General features: G+C 40.0%; 1 protein-coding gene across 1 annotated transcript in view; it reads left to right on the top strand.

The window, feature by feature from the left end:
* Positions 1-16193, top strand: part of SERPINE1 (serpin family E member 1) — a 30314-nt gene extending 14121 nt beyond the window's left edge. Inside the window, exons 5-9 of the mRNA XM_044077164.1 lie at positions 1494-1692; positions 8636-8733; positions 9950-10036; positions 11760-11843; positions 14004-16193. Coding sequence (XP_043933099.1) covers positions 1494-1692; positions 8636-8733; positions 9950-10036; positions 11760-11843; positions 14004-14041 — 506 coding nt within the window. The 3' untranslated portion in view covers positions 14042-16193. The remainder of the gene's footprint in view (positions 1-1493; positions 1693-8635; positions 8734-9949; positions 10037-11759; positions 11844-14003) is intronic.
* Positions 16194-18421: the final 2228 nt, after the last annotated feature.

The following is an 18421-nucleotide window of genomic DNA, read 5'->3' on the forward strand; positions in this document are numbered from 1 at the left end:
GAAAAATGTTCCACACTAAAGCCGAATTAACTGTTCTGTTTTAATGGAAACATGCTTTATATATATCTGTCTGTATAATATAGTAAATCGTTAACCTAGCACATCTTAAAATATGATAGACAGCGATATATTTAAAATAACTTTTCGAACCACATTATGCAAAAATTAAACACCAAAATTTAGTATATGGTAACAAATGCCAGAACAGACATAACATTATATTTCTGTTTTGTATTCTCAGTGCATCAAATGCAGGTACATAAAAGTAAGTCAATGGATGCTTAGAAATTCTGATTGTGTTGGTTTATTTAAAAAAACTTTGGAAAGTAGGAGTGAAGATGGGGGTACTGGAATTTGTAGGATGCTGTGTGCCCTTTGGCCTAAATGTGTTTGGAAGTAGTAGGTTTGGCTTCAAAATGAATAGAGGTTGTGTCCAAATGGAGACAGGTTTAAAATATCTGTCTGGACTCACAACAGGTTTAAAAGAGTCAGGATAAGTTCAGAATTAAGAGATTTGGAGACCTTTGTAAGGTGTATGAGGACCAAAAGGGGTGGGGGACATCAGGGTGATTAGGAGAGCTGCTGGTGGGGAGCTAGCAGGATGAATATAGTCAGGGACCACCAGTTAGTTCAACAAACTGGAAAGTCTCAGCAAAAAAACAAAAAAAAAGAATAAAGGATTCAAAGGCTTCCATTGACAAAACAGACTTTAGCAGCAGGTTACTCTTATTTTTCCAGTCAAAAGACAGATTGCATGACCTAAAGTCAGAGGCTTCATCATTTTAATGAAGTCAGGAGACTAACAACAGAACAAAACTCACAGGGCTACAATTGGGATATAACGTTTGGGGTCCCTCAGCAGGATAAATGCATAGAATGGGCCAGTGATGGGATTAATGTAGCTAGTGAAACCTAAATAGGAAACATTGCTTCATATCTGACAGTACAGAACATTCTTGAGTTTGGTCTGTGTACTGATCTGACAACCGTTTCTTTCGTTTATAATCAAAGATGTACTTGGATCTTAGTATAGCAAAACTTAAAGAATTTGGGGTTCTTTTTTTCTATGACATCTGTTATTACCTATTTAGCTTAAGAAATGATTGTCGCACAGGCTAGGCTTTTATACGTTGTTGATAACTTGCTTCAGTCTGATTCTGGGGGCCTGTATCTACACACCTTGCTGTTACCTGATAACTGTTATAGGAAAAGGTAAGGTGGGACTGAGATATGTGCACTAAAATCATGAAAATGTTTAAGGATCAAATTAAAGCATGAGTCGTTGTCTCATATATAATATAAATGGGTGCCTGCAAATTTATCGTTCACTGCAGATTTGAGTTCTGTGATGCAACTGCTTGGGAGTCAGTTTTATCTACTATTATTACAGCAAGTACCTTTTGTAGTGTATCACTATGATGTTACATTTTTAGTTCTTTTTATATATTGTCAAAAATGGAATAGAACTCTTAAGCAGATTTTTAATATTTCAGGTGAGTTCTCCACACCTGACGGCACTGGTTATGATGTCATTGAGTTGCCATATCATGGAGAGACTATCAGCATGCTGATCGCTGCTCCCTTCCAAAAAGATGTTCCCTTGTCTGCACTAACTCAGTCAGTCAGTATGAAGCTTATCAATGAATGGAAGAACAGTCTGAAGGAAGTACCACAGCATTTCATCCTCCCCAAGTAAGTCTTTCATCTTTATAAACCATACAACATTTGAATAGTGGAGGAGAGGGCAATATTCTTTTTTAATGCAAGAATATACAGTTATTCTTATAGTGACTTCCTGTGAGATTCTGAAGTTTGGAAAGCACTCCTCCCTCCCTGCACTGGAACTGTTGGAAGTTTGTACATGGCTTCATCTTCAGCCTTTTGACAAGCTCAGGTTATACTTTCACAGGTATCTCTAGAGCCACTTGTGTTAGAAAAGAAGTGCAAATGGCAAACTAGTAGCACTCATGAGATTCTAGGTATTAAACTGGATATTATAAATAACACAAAAACAAAAAAAGATGTCATGCAGAACTGCCAAAGCCAGAAATAACTTTAATAAAACAAACACAAAAGTATTCCCCAGCACCTTATCCACGTATTCTTTGAAGCAAAATATTATCATGATGTGCAAAATCTTTATTCGAAATTAAGGCCTCATGAAAAAGCAATTCATTACAACATCACGTGAGATGACACAAACAAGTTCTTAACATTAACAGTGGCCATTCCTCGGCTGGGGTGCCTTCTGTGCGGAGTCTGCATGTCCTCCCTGTGGTCGCGTGGGTTTCCTCCGTGTGCTCCGGTTTCCTCCCACATCCCAAAGACATGCTGTAGGCGGACTGGAGACTCTAAATTGGCCCTAGGTGTGAGTGCATGCATGTGTGTGCCTTCTGTGGAAGGTTGGGCAACTCGACATCATAAAACTCTACTGCCAATCATGAGCGGACAGGTGATCCGCTGTGGCAACCCCTAACCGGGAAAAGCCTAAAGAAGAAGAAGAATTAAATAGTCCTTTGAAAAAGGATACTTGTCATTTAAAACAAAAAGCCCCATAAATCCGTAACTACATGGTCCATATTCTGAAAATACTCCATTAGTTTATAATCTACAAATTTAGTCAAAGGCTCATTTTTTGAGCCAACTTGATGCATAGGTGGATTATAGCTATTTTTATGGATCTTGAGATCTCAAATATTGAGGGAACAATTTGGGCATTAACACTTAAAAAACTACTCAGATTGGGTAGCAATTCATATTCCCGAATCATTTCATCCAGCCAGAAACTGATTTTACAATATACTATTGCCACCTCATTTTTAGATGCCATCTTTACTAAAGCTCCAGCATTTAAATACTGGAGCATTTTAGCTGAGTAGTCCAAACTATCCATTTTGACAATTCTCTGTTCTTTATCTGATTTTGTTATCCCAAGACTCTTGTCATGTGATAAAGCATTCAGCAGTCTATGCTTATCAGTGGAAAGGTTCTTTTTTTTTACTACTACCCTTCCCACAAATGTTGTGAATATCATATTCACACAGACACCTACAGAAGGCAACACAATAAACACAGTAGTTATTTTTGTGAGTTTTTAAACAACTTTCACTACTTCAGTAACCACTCATGCTAAGCACATACTGTCAGCAGCATTTGTTCATCGATCCATGAGCATTCACATGAGGCTAAGCAGAAGCAGGTCTGTCTGCGCTGATTGGCTGTTGAGATATTTATAGAAGTATGGACATTATGAGACGTATACAAACAACTTTAACATCCCTTTTATTGTACTTGACAGAAGTCAGGTATCATTACAGCTGTCTTTCCCATCATGTAAGCTTTAAGATGAAATCTTTCAATAGCTTGTGTGTAGCATGGTTTTGCAATTATCAATGTAAATATGAACAGACAACTGAACTCAAACTTTATTGACCAGCCAAGCACTAGCTAAACAAAACCACACACAACACAGTCCACACAACATCTCTTTTCCATAAGGCCCTTTTCACCTTAACACAACAACCAGATCTATTCAATATTCAATTCCACTACTCTGACTGGTACATTGACACACAAAATGCTCACTTAGCCACATTCAGATTACTATAAACTCTTCCTGATCTGGTCCTCTCACAACATCACTATGTGCGGGGTTTCGGGGAGGGCCAAAAAAATGGCAAGGGCCTCATCGGTCTTTTAGCACACTTTTCCGACACCCAGGGTTTGATTCACAGTCAGGCTCAGGTAAGGGAATCAAATGCACACGGTAATGTTTTGATCTACGTACCTGGGGTCTTCATATCTGTCACCCACACCTGGTCACCGGCTGAGGTCCATTATCAGACTTGCTATGTTTCACAAATGCGATCTCAAGAAACCTGGATAAGTAGTCGAAGGTAAGTATGTCCGTGTAGTTTCTTAAAACCATGTCATTTATCTGTTGGCTAAGCCCAGTCATGCATTTTCACAACAACCTCATACGCATGGCAGAGGGATAGTGGGTGGTTGGGAGGAAGGATGGCTTGTTTTCCACTTTTTCCACATACAGGTTATCCGATATGTCGTGTCCTCCATTTCTGTCCTCTGGGGGTTAGCCTGGTTTGGAGGGAGAACGAACGACAGGGCCCACCCACCACAGTGATTTCCTGCGTACTGCACATGTGTATGAGAACTGCATCAATCTCATCCTAAAGCAATGAAACCAGGGTTTGTGAGTCTCTAGAGACAGAACAATTTGCCTAATAGGTAATCTCAACCTGTGCATAAAGTCATTGAATGCCTTTTCCTGGTCCCCACCCCAGTACCAGCTGTTCTTTTGATAAAATGAGGGATGAACTTTCCCACCTGATTTACCATGCCCAGGAAACTCTGACAAGGAATTTGCCAAAAAAATCCATATATTGGCATTTGTTTGCTAAACACCGCTTCCCAGCAAGCATCCCAAGACTCTGCTCAACATTCATTTAGCTTTTAGTGTAGTCTACACATAGTCTCTCAGGTATGAGGTCTTCAAAGACTCCATGGTGATATGTCAAACACGTTTCAGGAGGCCCAGCCCCAAAATAGCAAGGATCCTGTAACCTCCAGTGGCATCCCTCCAGGACACAACAAGGGTTCTGGCTGCTGGAGCACAGGAGCAGCATTCTTCCACTGAACAAGTTGTGCAGGTCTGACTTGGAGATAACAGTAACATCCGCCCCGTCATAGGTGTGCCCTGTATTTCACCTCCACAATCCAGGAATGGTTCGTCCAGCTTTCTCCATCTGCATCCGCCGGACAGTCTGGTACACAGCACTTCTGACACCATGTTGTATTCTTTTACCTTAGAAAACCCAAACTTTATTGACCAGCCAACATACATTACAATACACCAACTTCCTGTAGACAACACAGTCCATTGAATACACCACAACAACATTAAATGCCTAGAGGCATTGTGAAGAAACTCCTAAGGCATAACTAAAGTTTAATAAGCCATGTTTATGAACATACAGAAAAGGATTTGTATCTGTTTGCTAGAAGACACAGCTACTGCAGTGTCACCATTTACATTAATCTTCTCCCTCTTTTGCCCCCTGCTGGAGCTATCTGTAACCTCCTATGATGTTTTTCCAGCCCTTGGCCTACATTTGGAAGCATGTCTAGTGCTCTACAAATAGTTCTTATGCTCTATATGGAGGGCAGATTCCGTTCTCTGGCCCTCCCCTGCCAGTAAGATCATTTTGTTAAAAGTACATTATGTAAATAAGACCCTTCCCCAGGAATACATCCCATCATGCTAGGCTTCCACAAAAAGGTCAGAAGAATTTAAGAAGCTAAATAGAGTCTGTGTGATTTCAACTGATTTCTATAGCAGGACTATCTGACACTCTTTCTGTTAAATTTAAAAAATCTAACATCTTCAAGAGATGTGAACCAGTGTATACAATACTCTATTTTTTTGGTGGGACCTAAACAGAGTTGTATTATCTCCTAAATTTTGGAGACACATCCGGTTCATTAAGCACACCAGCAGCCAATTGTCTCCTAAGCAATATTAGTACTACAAGAGATGCTCTCTAATTATACCTCTCCCATTTACTGTTTTCTCCAAATTCTTCACTTCAGAATGGTTACTTGGGAATGCTTAACATTAAACCCTGTCTTTCAGTATTCTGAGAAATGTCTGTAGTACGGCCCATCGCCTAACATCACTTTGGATGGTCCAGCCAATCACTGGTCCCTACTCAGGCAGACTAGGCTCTTTGAGTCTTGTTTATAACTGTAACAGTGTACCCCACTACTGATATGTGGTAGTTATGTAATGCTTCACTTTCATTAGTATAGGCAGGTTGACTTTCACTCTTCCTGTAATGGTGATGTATGGAAATGTGAAGTACTGCCTTTCGGCTCACTGTTCATCTCAAATTATATACTGAAAAATGGTGAGCTGAAAAAAATGTCAAAAGAACAAAAGTCTTTTTTTTTTGCAGGGGCCAAGCCCCTCACACACCCCAAAGTTATATATACCAACTCCACGGTCACACAACAGTGAAGAAAAAGAAAAAAAAAGTGCTGCCAGCTCGCACAATACATTGCATGCAATGAAACTCACAGAGCTGAAACACTGCTACAGTAAAGACACCCAATATCAGACTCAGTCAAGTCTCATTGGTTTGCCGATGTATTTGCTACATATCCTTGGACATTTTATATTCCTGTCTAAACTCTGCCACTATTTTTGCTGTCAGCAACTGGAGAAAAGTTCTCTCATTTCCAGTCCTGCAGCCTCTGTGTCACACACAAAGGCCTCTGTGAAGATTGAGTATAACTTACCCATTTGTTAGTTCTGCCTCATTTGGGTAGACAAGTGTACACTGGAGACTGAGGGGGATTCTGTAAAAAAATGTGTCCGTCTCTCCCACACTGTACTTTTCAGTAATATTTGCTAACCTCTTTATTCCACTTGCCTCAACATGTCCTTCAGCAGAGGTTTGCTGCATTGTAGATGTTCTGACTCATCCTGTAGACAAGCACTGCCTGATCCATTTTGCAGAAGCATTATTTTACCAAGGTGGTCAGTGATTACCTAGTGCCAGGATCTACACTTCTCATAGTTACTGGTGTTTCACTTTGGATGAAAACCCTGTTTTACTGGCCGGCTTCGGCGACTGAGGATTTTCACTGCATATTTTTGCACACACGGCGATCTTATAATTATGCACCCTCCAGGGGCTTATGAACTTATACAACTGAGTTTGCAACGCCCAGCAAACAAGGTAGAAGGATCGTCAGTCTAGGTTTAGCAAGTTGTGCAAACACCATATATATCCTTTGTCTACCCCAGGAACAAGTCAGGGAATTGCCTTGAGTATGAGCATATACTGACAGAACAGGGGGATACCATCCACCTGAAATCTACCACCTCTCAAGACATTTCATGTGGACGTGGGTGTTCCTCCTATGTGGCCTATAAATAACATTGGCATGCATTGGCTTCATAAATAAATACTGAGATTCATTCTGCATATGTATAAAGTGTGTGATGAAGCTTTACTACGGGTGGAGATGCTAGGAGTAAAATGTAACAAGTCAGATTTTACAGCTTATAATATGATACTGGGAGGGGAAGTATTTTCTTATTAAAACATCCTGGTTCACAGATTGTGTTTTGTATTTGTGTTACTGCGAACAGTTCAGGAGCATCAAAACATTTTCTTTTTTTATTTATTTATTTTTTATGTTGGAACATGATGCTTTTAATTTATGTTAAACAGCAAGGTAATGAATCATTGTAGTACTAATGACTTTTGTTCATTTAATAGTAAAAAGCATTTCTTGTTGCAGCTCAGCTCTGATTTTACTGGTATAGTGGCTCCCTCTACTGGTCAACACATAACAGTGTACAGAAATTGTAATTTTCCTAATCTTGCCAAGCACCTTGATTAGCATATCTGGAGTTACCAGTAAGCAGGGGATTGATTACTGCATTACTATATGGCTAGCATATCACTCTGAAATAAGATTAGCCTAATTTTTGTACACCCCTCCATCTAGAGAAAAATCGGTCACACAATATTATACAGAAGTGGAAACATTTACCAGTTGTCTATTACTGTTTTGCTGGGTGATAGAGTGGGGTTTATACTTCCAAAAACCTGTTTGGATTGGAGCAATTTCTGGTGATGTAGAAGGTTAAAACTGGGAATAGACAATAGTTGGCCTTGCTAACTGCTAAATTCTAGCTGAATTTGTGAGATGTGTTTTTGAATTGCTGTGGTATTTACTATGGTGAAAACTATCATGGATGTTCAGTCACCATTTGGTACCAACAGAGTGTGTGTGTGTGTGTGTGTGTGTGTGTGTGTGTGTGTGTGTGTGTGTGTGTGTGTGTGTGTGTGTGTGTGTGTGTGTGTGTGTGTGCGCATGTCTGAGTGTGTGCATGTGCGTGTGTGTGTGTGTGTGTGTGTGTGTGTGTGTGTGTGTGTGTGTGTGTGTGTGTGTGTGTGACTACTGCCTATTCAATTGCATCCCATGCGTCACTTTTCATAATTACTGCATCCCATGCGTCACTTTTCATAATTATGGAATACTGCACTTTTCTGTCTCCTGATCCAAAAGGCCAAAGTTTTGTGTTGCAGCATGACTGTCTGTTGGTGGATTCTCTTAGGATGATACTAGTACAATGCATTTTCCTTCTACGAACCTAGGCGTTAAAAATAACATTCAAAAGCAAAAGGTCAGGGTAGACAAGATGACCTGTAGCAGTGTTGTGTAATGTAGGCATGTGATTGATACAACATATATATTAAGATGCATGGGGTTACAAGAAATAGGAGCATATTTACTTTATAATTTACAGATCAGGCTACATTACCACTTTTGTATTGCTAGGCTGTCTCTAAAACTGTCCCATGCATTTAAATATATGTGTTAGGTTTATGTATTTTCATATTTGCTTATGTCACATTTACTGCAGTTCCTCAAATGCCTTTGTCTGTCACTATTACAGTTCTTTAGGAGATGATTTCATACATATCCATTGATTTTAGCTAATACAAATGCTAAATAGTTTATGAAATGATATATAAAGTTCTGCACACAAAACCAATCAAAAAAGTTCAAGTGGTTAAAAAAGACTCTGTTTGATTTACAGGTTTGCACTGGAAAGTGAAATTGACCTGGAAAAGTCTCTCACAGCTCTGGGAATAAGCGACATGTTCACTTTCAAAGCTAATTTCGCTAAAATCTCTAGTGAGTATTTCCCTGAAATGCTTTTCACTTTCCATTTCTCATAACTGAGTGTGTGTTCAGGTGCTACTCCAGAAAGCAAGTCATTTTTTAATGTTGTTTTTTCTTTTGAATGTGGGTAACTAAATTTGCTGTTGCACAAGGTTTAATGATTGCACATAGCTATCAGGCCTACCTTTGTTGACCCAACTAAAGTGAGACTACTCTCTAATACCTGACATAGGACACCCAGTTAATTTTCTGATAATAGGGTCTTTTGTTTAGGAGGAAAGCTATATATTTTTGTATCAGTTATTTTTTAATCACACGAGACAGGTAGCATACTCACCTTTGGTGTATAAGGTTGTGGGTTCTCTTCTCATGCCAGGCAGATCAGTTGCTGGCTCTGCAGTGCACCATGGGGAGATGCTGCACTCCTGTGTGTGCCTTCCTTCGGATGAGGTGTTAAACCAAAGCCCCATCTGCTTGAGTTGGTGGTAGCTGTAGATATGAAACAGCCCCTGGCACCTATCGAAAGGAGTATGGGAAGTTCACTGAAGCCCTGGTCAAATTTCCCCTTGTATTATAGATACCATCTTGGGTCTCCCCTAAAACAGGCCTCTACCCTAGTGGTACTAACCTGTTCAACAAAAGAATAAATAAATATATTGAAATATAGTGTACATATTCACTTGCTTTGAATATCTGTCAAAGCCAGAAACACGTTTGAAGGTACAGACTAGATCAGTCCATGTCAAAATGGGAAATTGTATAACATAGAGTAACATTATATTTCATAAGCAGAAACAAGGAATACAGCAGTACACTTCATAGGTGTACAAACACATTACAAAGAATGCAGAGGAATGTCTAGGAAAAGGCCAGGTAAAAAAACACTGAAACAAAATCATCTTCACAGAATGCCAAGACTCCAACGTTCTGGCTTCATCTGGTCAGCAGCAGATCACGAGCTGGTCAATGAGTTTGTTACTTTGGTGAATGGATGCTTATCAGAAAAAAAAAGCAAACTATACAAATGTTCCATCAGTTAACAGTGGATATACAACTATAATTTATATAAGGATCTTAAAGGGAAAAGTATTTTATGTAGACAGAAAACGTTAATTATAGAATTAGAATAATGTTACATAGTAAATAAATGCCGTGGAATATGACTTTCTGTTGAAAAACTGACACCTGAATGCTTATATGTAACTAGAGCTGCTTGCTTACTTACTAGGGGATGAACTTCTGTTTGTGTCAAAGGGTTTGCAGAAGGTGAAAATTGAAGTTAATGAAAGTGGAACCAAAGCATCTGCAGCAACAGGTGAGTAAGCTTTCCTTTCAGCAACTGTTAAGATTTATAACATATATGTTGGCATGCCAATATGATTATAGTATAGTGACTACAACCTTCTGAAAGACGTGACCATGATGAATTACCGGAGTAATCAACTATATCAGTACACTGAGCCTACTATGCACAATCGACAACATCTCTACATGCCGATCAGGCCTAATGTGACCTTAAGCAGGGAATTTCTGTGATATAATGTATACCATTCCACAAGCTATACTTCTTTTAGACTGAATGAGACCTCTGCCTAGCCTGACTCCAAGAAGCATACAAACATGCACATGTAGAAAAGTATGGTTTTATAGTTGTCAGTATGTGATACAAGTCTGAACAAAGCTTGCTAGCTGTAATCACTCCCTCCCATGCACAAACCTATTTACTGATTTTTGTCTGTAATCTAGACCTCTGATTATTAGGTGAGATGAGAGAGAGATTCATGGGACAAACATGTTTTTCATTAGCCTGTGATGGTGGATAACTACAGCTGGAAGACCACCTACTTTCACCACCATCTGGGTAGTTACCACCAGTAGGGTCCAGTCCTGTACAATTGTCTTGTCACCTGCATTCCAGTCATTGACTCTCTCCTACCAGAACCACTGTCAGCTGTTATCCTGTCACTGGCCCTCTCCTAGCAGGACTACTGTCACCTATGATCTTGTCACTGACGCTCTCCTAGCAGGTCTATTGTCACCTGTGATCCTATCACCAGTTCTGTCCTAGCAGGACTACTGTCACCTGTTATCTTGTCACTGGCCCTCCCCTAGCATGACTACTGTCACCTGTGATCTTGTCACTGGTCTTCTCCTTGCATGACTACTTTATCCTGTGATCCTGTCACTGGCCTTCTCCCAGCAGGACTATTGTCACCTGTGATCTTGTCACCGGCCCTCTCCTAGTAGGACTACTGTCACCTGTGACCCTGTCACTGGCCCTCTCCTAGCAGGTCTACTGTCACCTGTGATCCTGTCACTGGCCCTCCCCTAGCATGACTACTGTCACCTGTGATCTTGTCACTGGTCCTCTTCTAGCAGGACTACTTTATCCTGTGATCCTGTCACCGGTCCTCTCCTAGCAGGACTACTGTCATCTGTGACCCTGCCACTGGCCCTCTCCTAGCAGGACTACTATCACCTGTGATCCTCACCTGTGATCTTGTAGTCATCAAGGTCTTTCCTTGATAGACAAAGAGGCTGCATCCTACAAGACCCACTATCATACTCACCTGCTCCTGACATGAGCACATATGTAGGTCATACACACCTGCTCCTACCATGAGCACATATGTAGGTCATACTCACCTGTTCCTCTCATGAGTACATATGCTGGAAGTAATTATGCTTAAAGATGGTTATTTCTTAACTCTGGGCATTGACACCAACATACCATAAGGGTCAGACCATGATCTGGAATCACTTACACCAGGAGTATCAATATAGGTGTGCTTCAAAGCTCAATGAGTTTTAAATTACATGGGAATATTTCGGATACACTAGTTACAGTTTTCTCAGCATAAACATTATTTTTATTACATCTGAATCCTAGACATCAAAAGACAAATTTGGTACCTTATTCAGACAAATGTATAAAACTCAGATTGAGCACTGCCTGTAAGCTCCACATGAGAGTTAAAAGTATTAAGGATTGAATGAAATGTCTCATGCTCACCAGCTGTTCTTTTGTTTTTGTTTAGCTGCAATTCTTTATGCAAGAATGGCTCCAATTGAGATTGTTATGGACAGGCCGTTTCTGTTTGTGGTACGACACAACCCAACAGGTAAGGACTTGGCACATGCTGAATGCACTTTAAATGTTCAACAATGATGTGGCATGATATGTTTCGTAACCATTTTGCATTTACAGAAATCAGTCTTCAGAGCTAAAATTTGTAAACTTTATGCAGGCATTCTAAACAGATGCATACGCGTGCACGAACACACATAGGCACAGTTAAGTTTACTTGTTAGTAGAAAAGTATAACAGTGGCTGTAGGGAATGCAGCTTTAAATAAGGGAGACAGGCACAACAAAGGTCTGCAATGCCATATATTCTTTCTTCGAATGAGACATTAAACAGAGGTTTCATCTGCTTGATTTGGTGGTAGGTCAGGTGGATGTAAAAAGATCCCCAGCAGCTTTCAAAAAGAGTAGGGGAAGTTTCCCAATGCCCTGGCCAAATTTCCCTTAGCAGTGAAATATCACCTCAGGTCTCCCCTGAAAAGGGACAAACCAGATCAACAAAGGATAAATAAATAAAAGAAATAAACACAGAAGTAAACTACCCTTGTCATGCATTAATGTGATGCAGATGTAGGGGGGTGGGGAGAGGTATTTCTGGATGATAGCAAAGTGGCTTGTTGGACTGAAAAAGACTACAATGTCCCCTTCCTCCTAAAGTGTATCACCTGCATGTAGGACTTCAGCTCTTCCTTTTGTTCCTAATCCAGTGAATATAAGGTGTAAATATTTGTTGGAGGAGGGAGGAGCAAGCATATATTCAAATGCTTCTCTACGGCCTTTGCATGCACACACACACACACACACACACACACACACACACACACACACACACACACACACACACACACACACACACACACGCACACATGTATCATATTAATATTCACATCTTGTCTGATGTGAACTAAGCTAAGAACTGGTGCCCTTATGTGACAGTGCTTTGCTACAAACTTAGAGGTTACCTGGTACAACCACAAGCAAACTTTCTTTTTCAAATGATTAGTTACATACATCTCTGTCTGCATATGGTGTTAAATGTTTTAAGGGCACTGTGTTGGTACCTCTCTGTGAGTGTACTATTCACACCCTTGAACATGGGAACTCACTCTGTCATCTCTTCATGTGTGAACATGGGTATGAAACTGTTATGGAACAGTTGCCCAACATTCATGGTGAACATATACTCTTCAGTACATTGTTGAAATAAGATTTCTAAGTAATTCGATGGCAACATCTGTCCATTGTCTACTATAGTGTTTATAGTATCTTCTAACTGTTGTGGGGCATTAGCTTTATAAGACTGAGCAAGTCAGCATAGTAGTTGAACATGGACTATGGTCTGCACTTCTCTTTACAGATGGCACGGTATTTGTGCAAACCTGCTGTGACAGTGTCTTGTTAGACAGTGCTATATAGTGCAAGGATAGAACTTTAATTTATGCAAGGCCCAGTACAGCAGCACTTAGCACTGCTACCTCACACCATTTAGTTTGTTAGTTTAATTCTCTACTGGGGTGCCTCGTGTGTGGAACCTGTATATCCTCCCTGTATCCACATGGGTTTTTGTAGAATGCATCACTTTCAAAATCATGCTGAATTGCCAAAAAACATTTCAGAGAGTGACTTTATCATGAATATACATCACTGATAACCACTTTTAGCGATCAACATAAAAAATCCAATACTGCCAGATAAAGACTCCCAGCTTTTACATACTCACTCCACAGTCACACAACAGTGAGGAAATTGGTAAAATAAATGATCACAGAAAGTGGGTTTCCAGTGATATTGACTCACTCAAATAACATTTGAACAGTCACCTATAGTGTGGTGTCATTTTCCTAGCACATAGCAAAGACATGCCATATGAGTGAGTGAATGAATGATTGAGTGTGTCAGTGAGTGACTGAGTGAATTCTGTGACACACTGACATCTTACCCAGGATTAGTTTGCTTTGTGCCCACTAACAGCATCATAAGCTTTAGTTGTCTTGTGACCATAAACTGGATAAAGCCATGAATGAGTGTCATTTAGCAATTTCTACAATATACGAAAGATAGACTGCTTTTTAGATACCTTATGACTGTGAATGCAAATTAACCTTACTATCTGTAACTGTTACACTGCACTCTAAATGAAGATTTACATATCTGAAGTGCTATATCTCTTGTTAATAGCAACTGTTCTATCATTCCAGGTGTTATTCTGTTTATGGGCCAGGTCATGGAACCTTAGAGAAGAACATTCTTATTGTAATTAATATATATATAAACTCGGGTAAATGAAGAATTGACAAAGGATAATCTGCAAAAGACTGAAGTGGATCTATGAAAGAAAGCAGAAAACTGTTACATTCTGGATTTTCAACCATTGTTTCAGCCTCTACAATAACAGGCGTGAGCAGATCAACGCCCAGCCTGATTAGTACCCATTATGAGAGTACTGTGAGAAGAACTTTTGTTTAAAACTGACTATGGAGTATTCAAAAAAATGGCTACGGAGTTCATCTGTTTGAAACAGTAACTTATTTTTGCTATTTTGCAATAACTCATTACCTCCTCAGCATTTCAGAAGAGGCACATTTTATTGCCCTTGTTTCAAAGGGGCATGTGTAATTCTTCTTTAGAACTAGCAATCCCATCCTTTGTTTCCTGGTCCTGATTAGCAGGGTCTGTCCCATACCATCCTTATATTCACCTGTGTTACATTTGGGGGTTGGGGAAATGTGGTAGGGGTAGCACTTGCATATCCTCAGATTCTGAGGTTGCAATACTCTGAGTAAAGCCATATGTACAAAGGTCCTTGGCTAGTAAACCAGTAGACCTTCCTGTAAACTTAACCTGTCAATGTAGCCAACACTCTCTCTGTATAAATAATGAAGTGGGGGTATGTATAGCGTATTAAAATCTAGCACCATCTGACAGAGGAGAAATGGCGTCTTAGTCTGTGGATTTCAAAGAATTATATTGATTATGGATTCAGATGAGGCTGGGCATGTGCTCTAGGTGATCCAAAGCATTAGAAATAAGGTAGTCTGACTGTAATAAATACATACATGTTTTATGTAAGGGTTTGTATTTATAAGCCATAATAAATACCCCGTGAATGCCAAACCCTCTCATTATACATTTTTCTGTATGTAGGTATAGCCTGATGCCAAACAGGTCCATGACCCTTAATACAATGATGCGCCCTACTAGTGTTTATGCCATTGTTGTCTATGTTTCCATGAGAAGAAAACATTACACTCAGAACAACCAGCAAGACAATGTGCCCACTAAGCTAGATGACCTTAAGGTAGAAACATTCAAATAAATGCACCTTAATAAAGCAAGACCTCTAAGCATTGCAAAGACCCATATGACATTGCTATGATCTGTCTGGATGAGGGTACAAGAGTTTCAAAACATTTAAGAAAGAAAACCAAGGTTATTCTTTCTTTCTAGTAGTGTTTTCTTTTCTATGTGTACCAGATCATGAAGTGTGGGCAGGGGCACAAATATATGCAATACACAGGCAACTACAGTAAGAGATAGCCCAGAATGACATGGTTTGTAAAGTGTATGACACTGAAAAGCCAGCCATTAATGGTTCTGCAAAGCATGAATACTGGATATCAGTTTCTCTCTCATATAAGCACAATCCACTAAACAGGTTCTGAAATTTTTTCAACTAATTCCCCACTCCATCGGGTCAGGCTTGAAATGAAATAAGTGTGTTTGATTTCTGCTTATGAGTATTTGAATTTTTCTCTTTATGAAATTAATGCCAAACTAAGAATTTTGTACCAGTGCTTTTTAAATTAAATCACATCAGCATAAACTAATGGGCTTCTGCAGGGTGGGGTGTCTGCATATGGGTATGAATGACAGTAATGTACCCATAAAAGCTGTAATACATTATGACCAATGTGCAATCCTTTCCTCCCATGAATCCCAACCCTAATCACAGTTAAGGTCATGATAAAGTTATACTAGATATTGCGTGCTTTAATTTCTTTCTGTTTATGAAAAACTAATGGGTAAAATTTCCTTTAAAAATACCAGAAACAGTATTGCACTATCAAATCTAGAAATAATATATTTTATACAAATATGTGGTTATAAATAATGTGTATTTTTATGTATAAAACGTCATTAATGGTCTGACACTGGTATAAGTGAGTGTGTGTGTGAATGCTACATATGTCTGTGTTACTCTCTATAAGCTGCTGCATTTGTGTGTCCTTACCATGTTGTCCAGTACTATTTCTGTTTTGTTTTGATTATTATACTGGCTGGATGTCAAGGCTTGCAAATTAAAGTCTGTGTAAGAAGTCTCAGTGTAAAATATGTATTTTATAAAATGTATATTGTTTGTGAAATAATAAAAAGCATCTTTTTTATAATCTTGTCTGGCTGTGCAATTACTATATTTTGGAATTAGAATTTGTCATTGTTTTGAAGAGGAACTCTAAGTGAATTACACTGTTTTTCTGTGTCAAGCATTCATAGCACTCCAAACAATTCAAATTATCTTTTCCTTGATGTCTTTTCACTCCATACCTGCTGGCCATCAAGCCTTCCCTCACGAGACTCAGCTTATTCACCGCTGTACTAGGGATTTACCAAGTATAATACAAGGAGAGCTGTTTAGAAGAGCCTGTCATTCAGGCAGCCATGAGGGATGTTTGGGTCCTGCTCACACCCAGCCTTTCCACTCTATCCCTGTGGGGTGCATAACCTCATCCCCTATTCAGGTTTGGCTTGTCCCCAGGTTGTTGGTCCCATGGTGAGCTATCTTGCTTGTCCCTGGGCAGATGTCTAACCCTACCCCTGGTGCTGATATACACATTTGCACTACTAAAGGTGGAATTATTATCCAAATAACTGCACCTCAGCAAAGCAGGACCCCCTGGCATACCAAAGACTGAGGGACCACAGGGACTTCCAGTGTCTCCCCAACTATATTTGTGCACTGCCTTACATGCAAAGGCAAGGGCTACCATCACCAGCTTGGACAGCAATAGCACACAGCCTTCCCAAAACCTGCACCTATTTTCAGTGTGGACAGGTCTCCACCCTTAGCACAAGAATGGCAGAGGAACTAGTTGGGAACCACTGCACCCCCCCAAGGATGGAGGTGCCATAGCCGTTTATTTCCCATAACCATCCTTGCTCTTCCAACACCTCAGCTTCTTCTTCTTTCGGCTTTTCCTGGTTAGGGGTCGCCACAGCGGATCACCTGTCTGCTCATGATTGGCAGTGGAGTTTTACAGTGTCGAGTTGCCAGCTCGGCACCCAACCTTCCACAGAAGGCACACACACACACAAACTCACACCTAGGGCCAATTTAGAGTGTCCAATCCACCAGCAGCATGTCTTTGGAATGTGGGAGGAAACCGGAGCACCCAGAGGAAACCCACGCGATCACAGGGAGGACATGCAGACTCCGCACAGAAGGCACCCCAGCTGAGGATCGAACCAGAGAACCTCTTGCTGTGAGGTGACAATGCTAACCACTGTACCACCATGGCTGCCTTGAAAACTCAGGTTGGGTGGCTCACAATGAGGACTTTACACATCTTTGTCTTGGAGCCAGGATTAAACTATTCAACATTTTAAAATCCATGAATGACCCATCTAGTCAATGTCTAAAACAATTGCACAGTTTTAGTGCCAACTGTATGTTATGAGAGGTAATAGGAGTAAATGAATAACATCACAATTTGAAGTTGCTATTTGATAAACAGCAGAATTTGACAATGATGCATTTGTACTACAGTAAACAAGACACAGAAAACCCACCATGAAAGTACTTCATGAAAAAGACTGAGCTTGGTTACTATAGGGCTCACAAATGGTTGAGGCTATCAGTTGCCAGTGTCTAAAGTAACAAAATGATGGATGGAATGGAGTACAACAGTTCAAACATGGGACAGCAGCCTGCTGACCAAATAGAGATTTTGTCTGATAACTGTTGAGCAACAAAGCCTCCACCAATATGGAATAATGAGTTGGTGTTTCCTAGAAACTGTAAGAACTGCAGCCCCTTACAATATGAGATCCTCAAAGCTCCGATATCCTCTATGTCCTCCTCAGCCATTAAAGTACACATAGTAACTTAACTTTTTTTGGGCATGAGTGTTTATATTTTTGATTGATGTGCCTGATGTGCCTGATGGTCTTGCCATTCATTTGTCATTCTTTAAGGATCCTTCCTCATCACCATGTTGCCAACTATGCAGGCCTCTCACTCCTTGTGGTTAGGTTATTTTGACTGATATCAGTCTATTTTGGAGCATCTTTTCCTCCTTAAGCCATCCCACTCTGCATGTAATCGTACCACAACAAAGTGAGTATATTATCCTGCTCGATCTACATACTTACTCTACCTAATGTATCTGTACAAACAAAGCTTGAGCATTACTGAATTCCAACAGCACTGATTACTTTAAGACCCTGGCCCTCTCTCATAAAGCAGAAGCCCCCAAAAACCGTCCACAAGAGACAAAATTGTTGGCCATAGGCAACTTCATGTTTCCTTCCTTCTGAAATGGCTTTACCAGTGCTCTGTCTTTATTCCTAAACCCAGGTCACCACCAGTATGATCAGACACTGTACTTCTGTTCCACAG

Source organism: Protopterus annectens, chromosome 7.part0, assembly GCF_019279795.1.
Source record: "Protopterus annectens isolate FY-2018-M chromosome 7.part0, PAN1.0, whole genome shotgun sequence".
Lineage (NCBI taxonomy): Eukaryota > Metazoa > Chordata > Ceratodontiformes > Protopteridae > Protopterus > Protopterus annectens.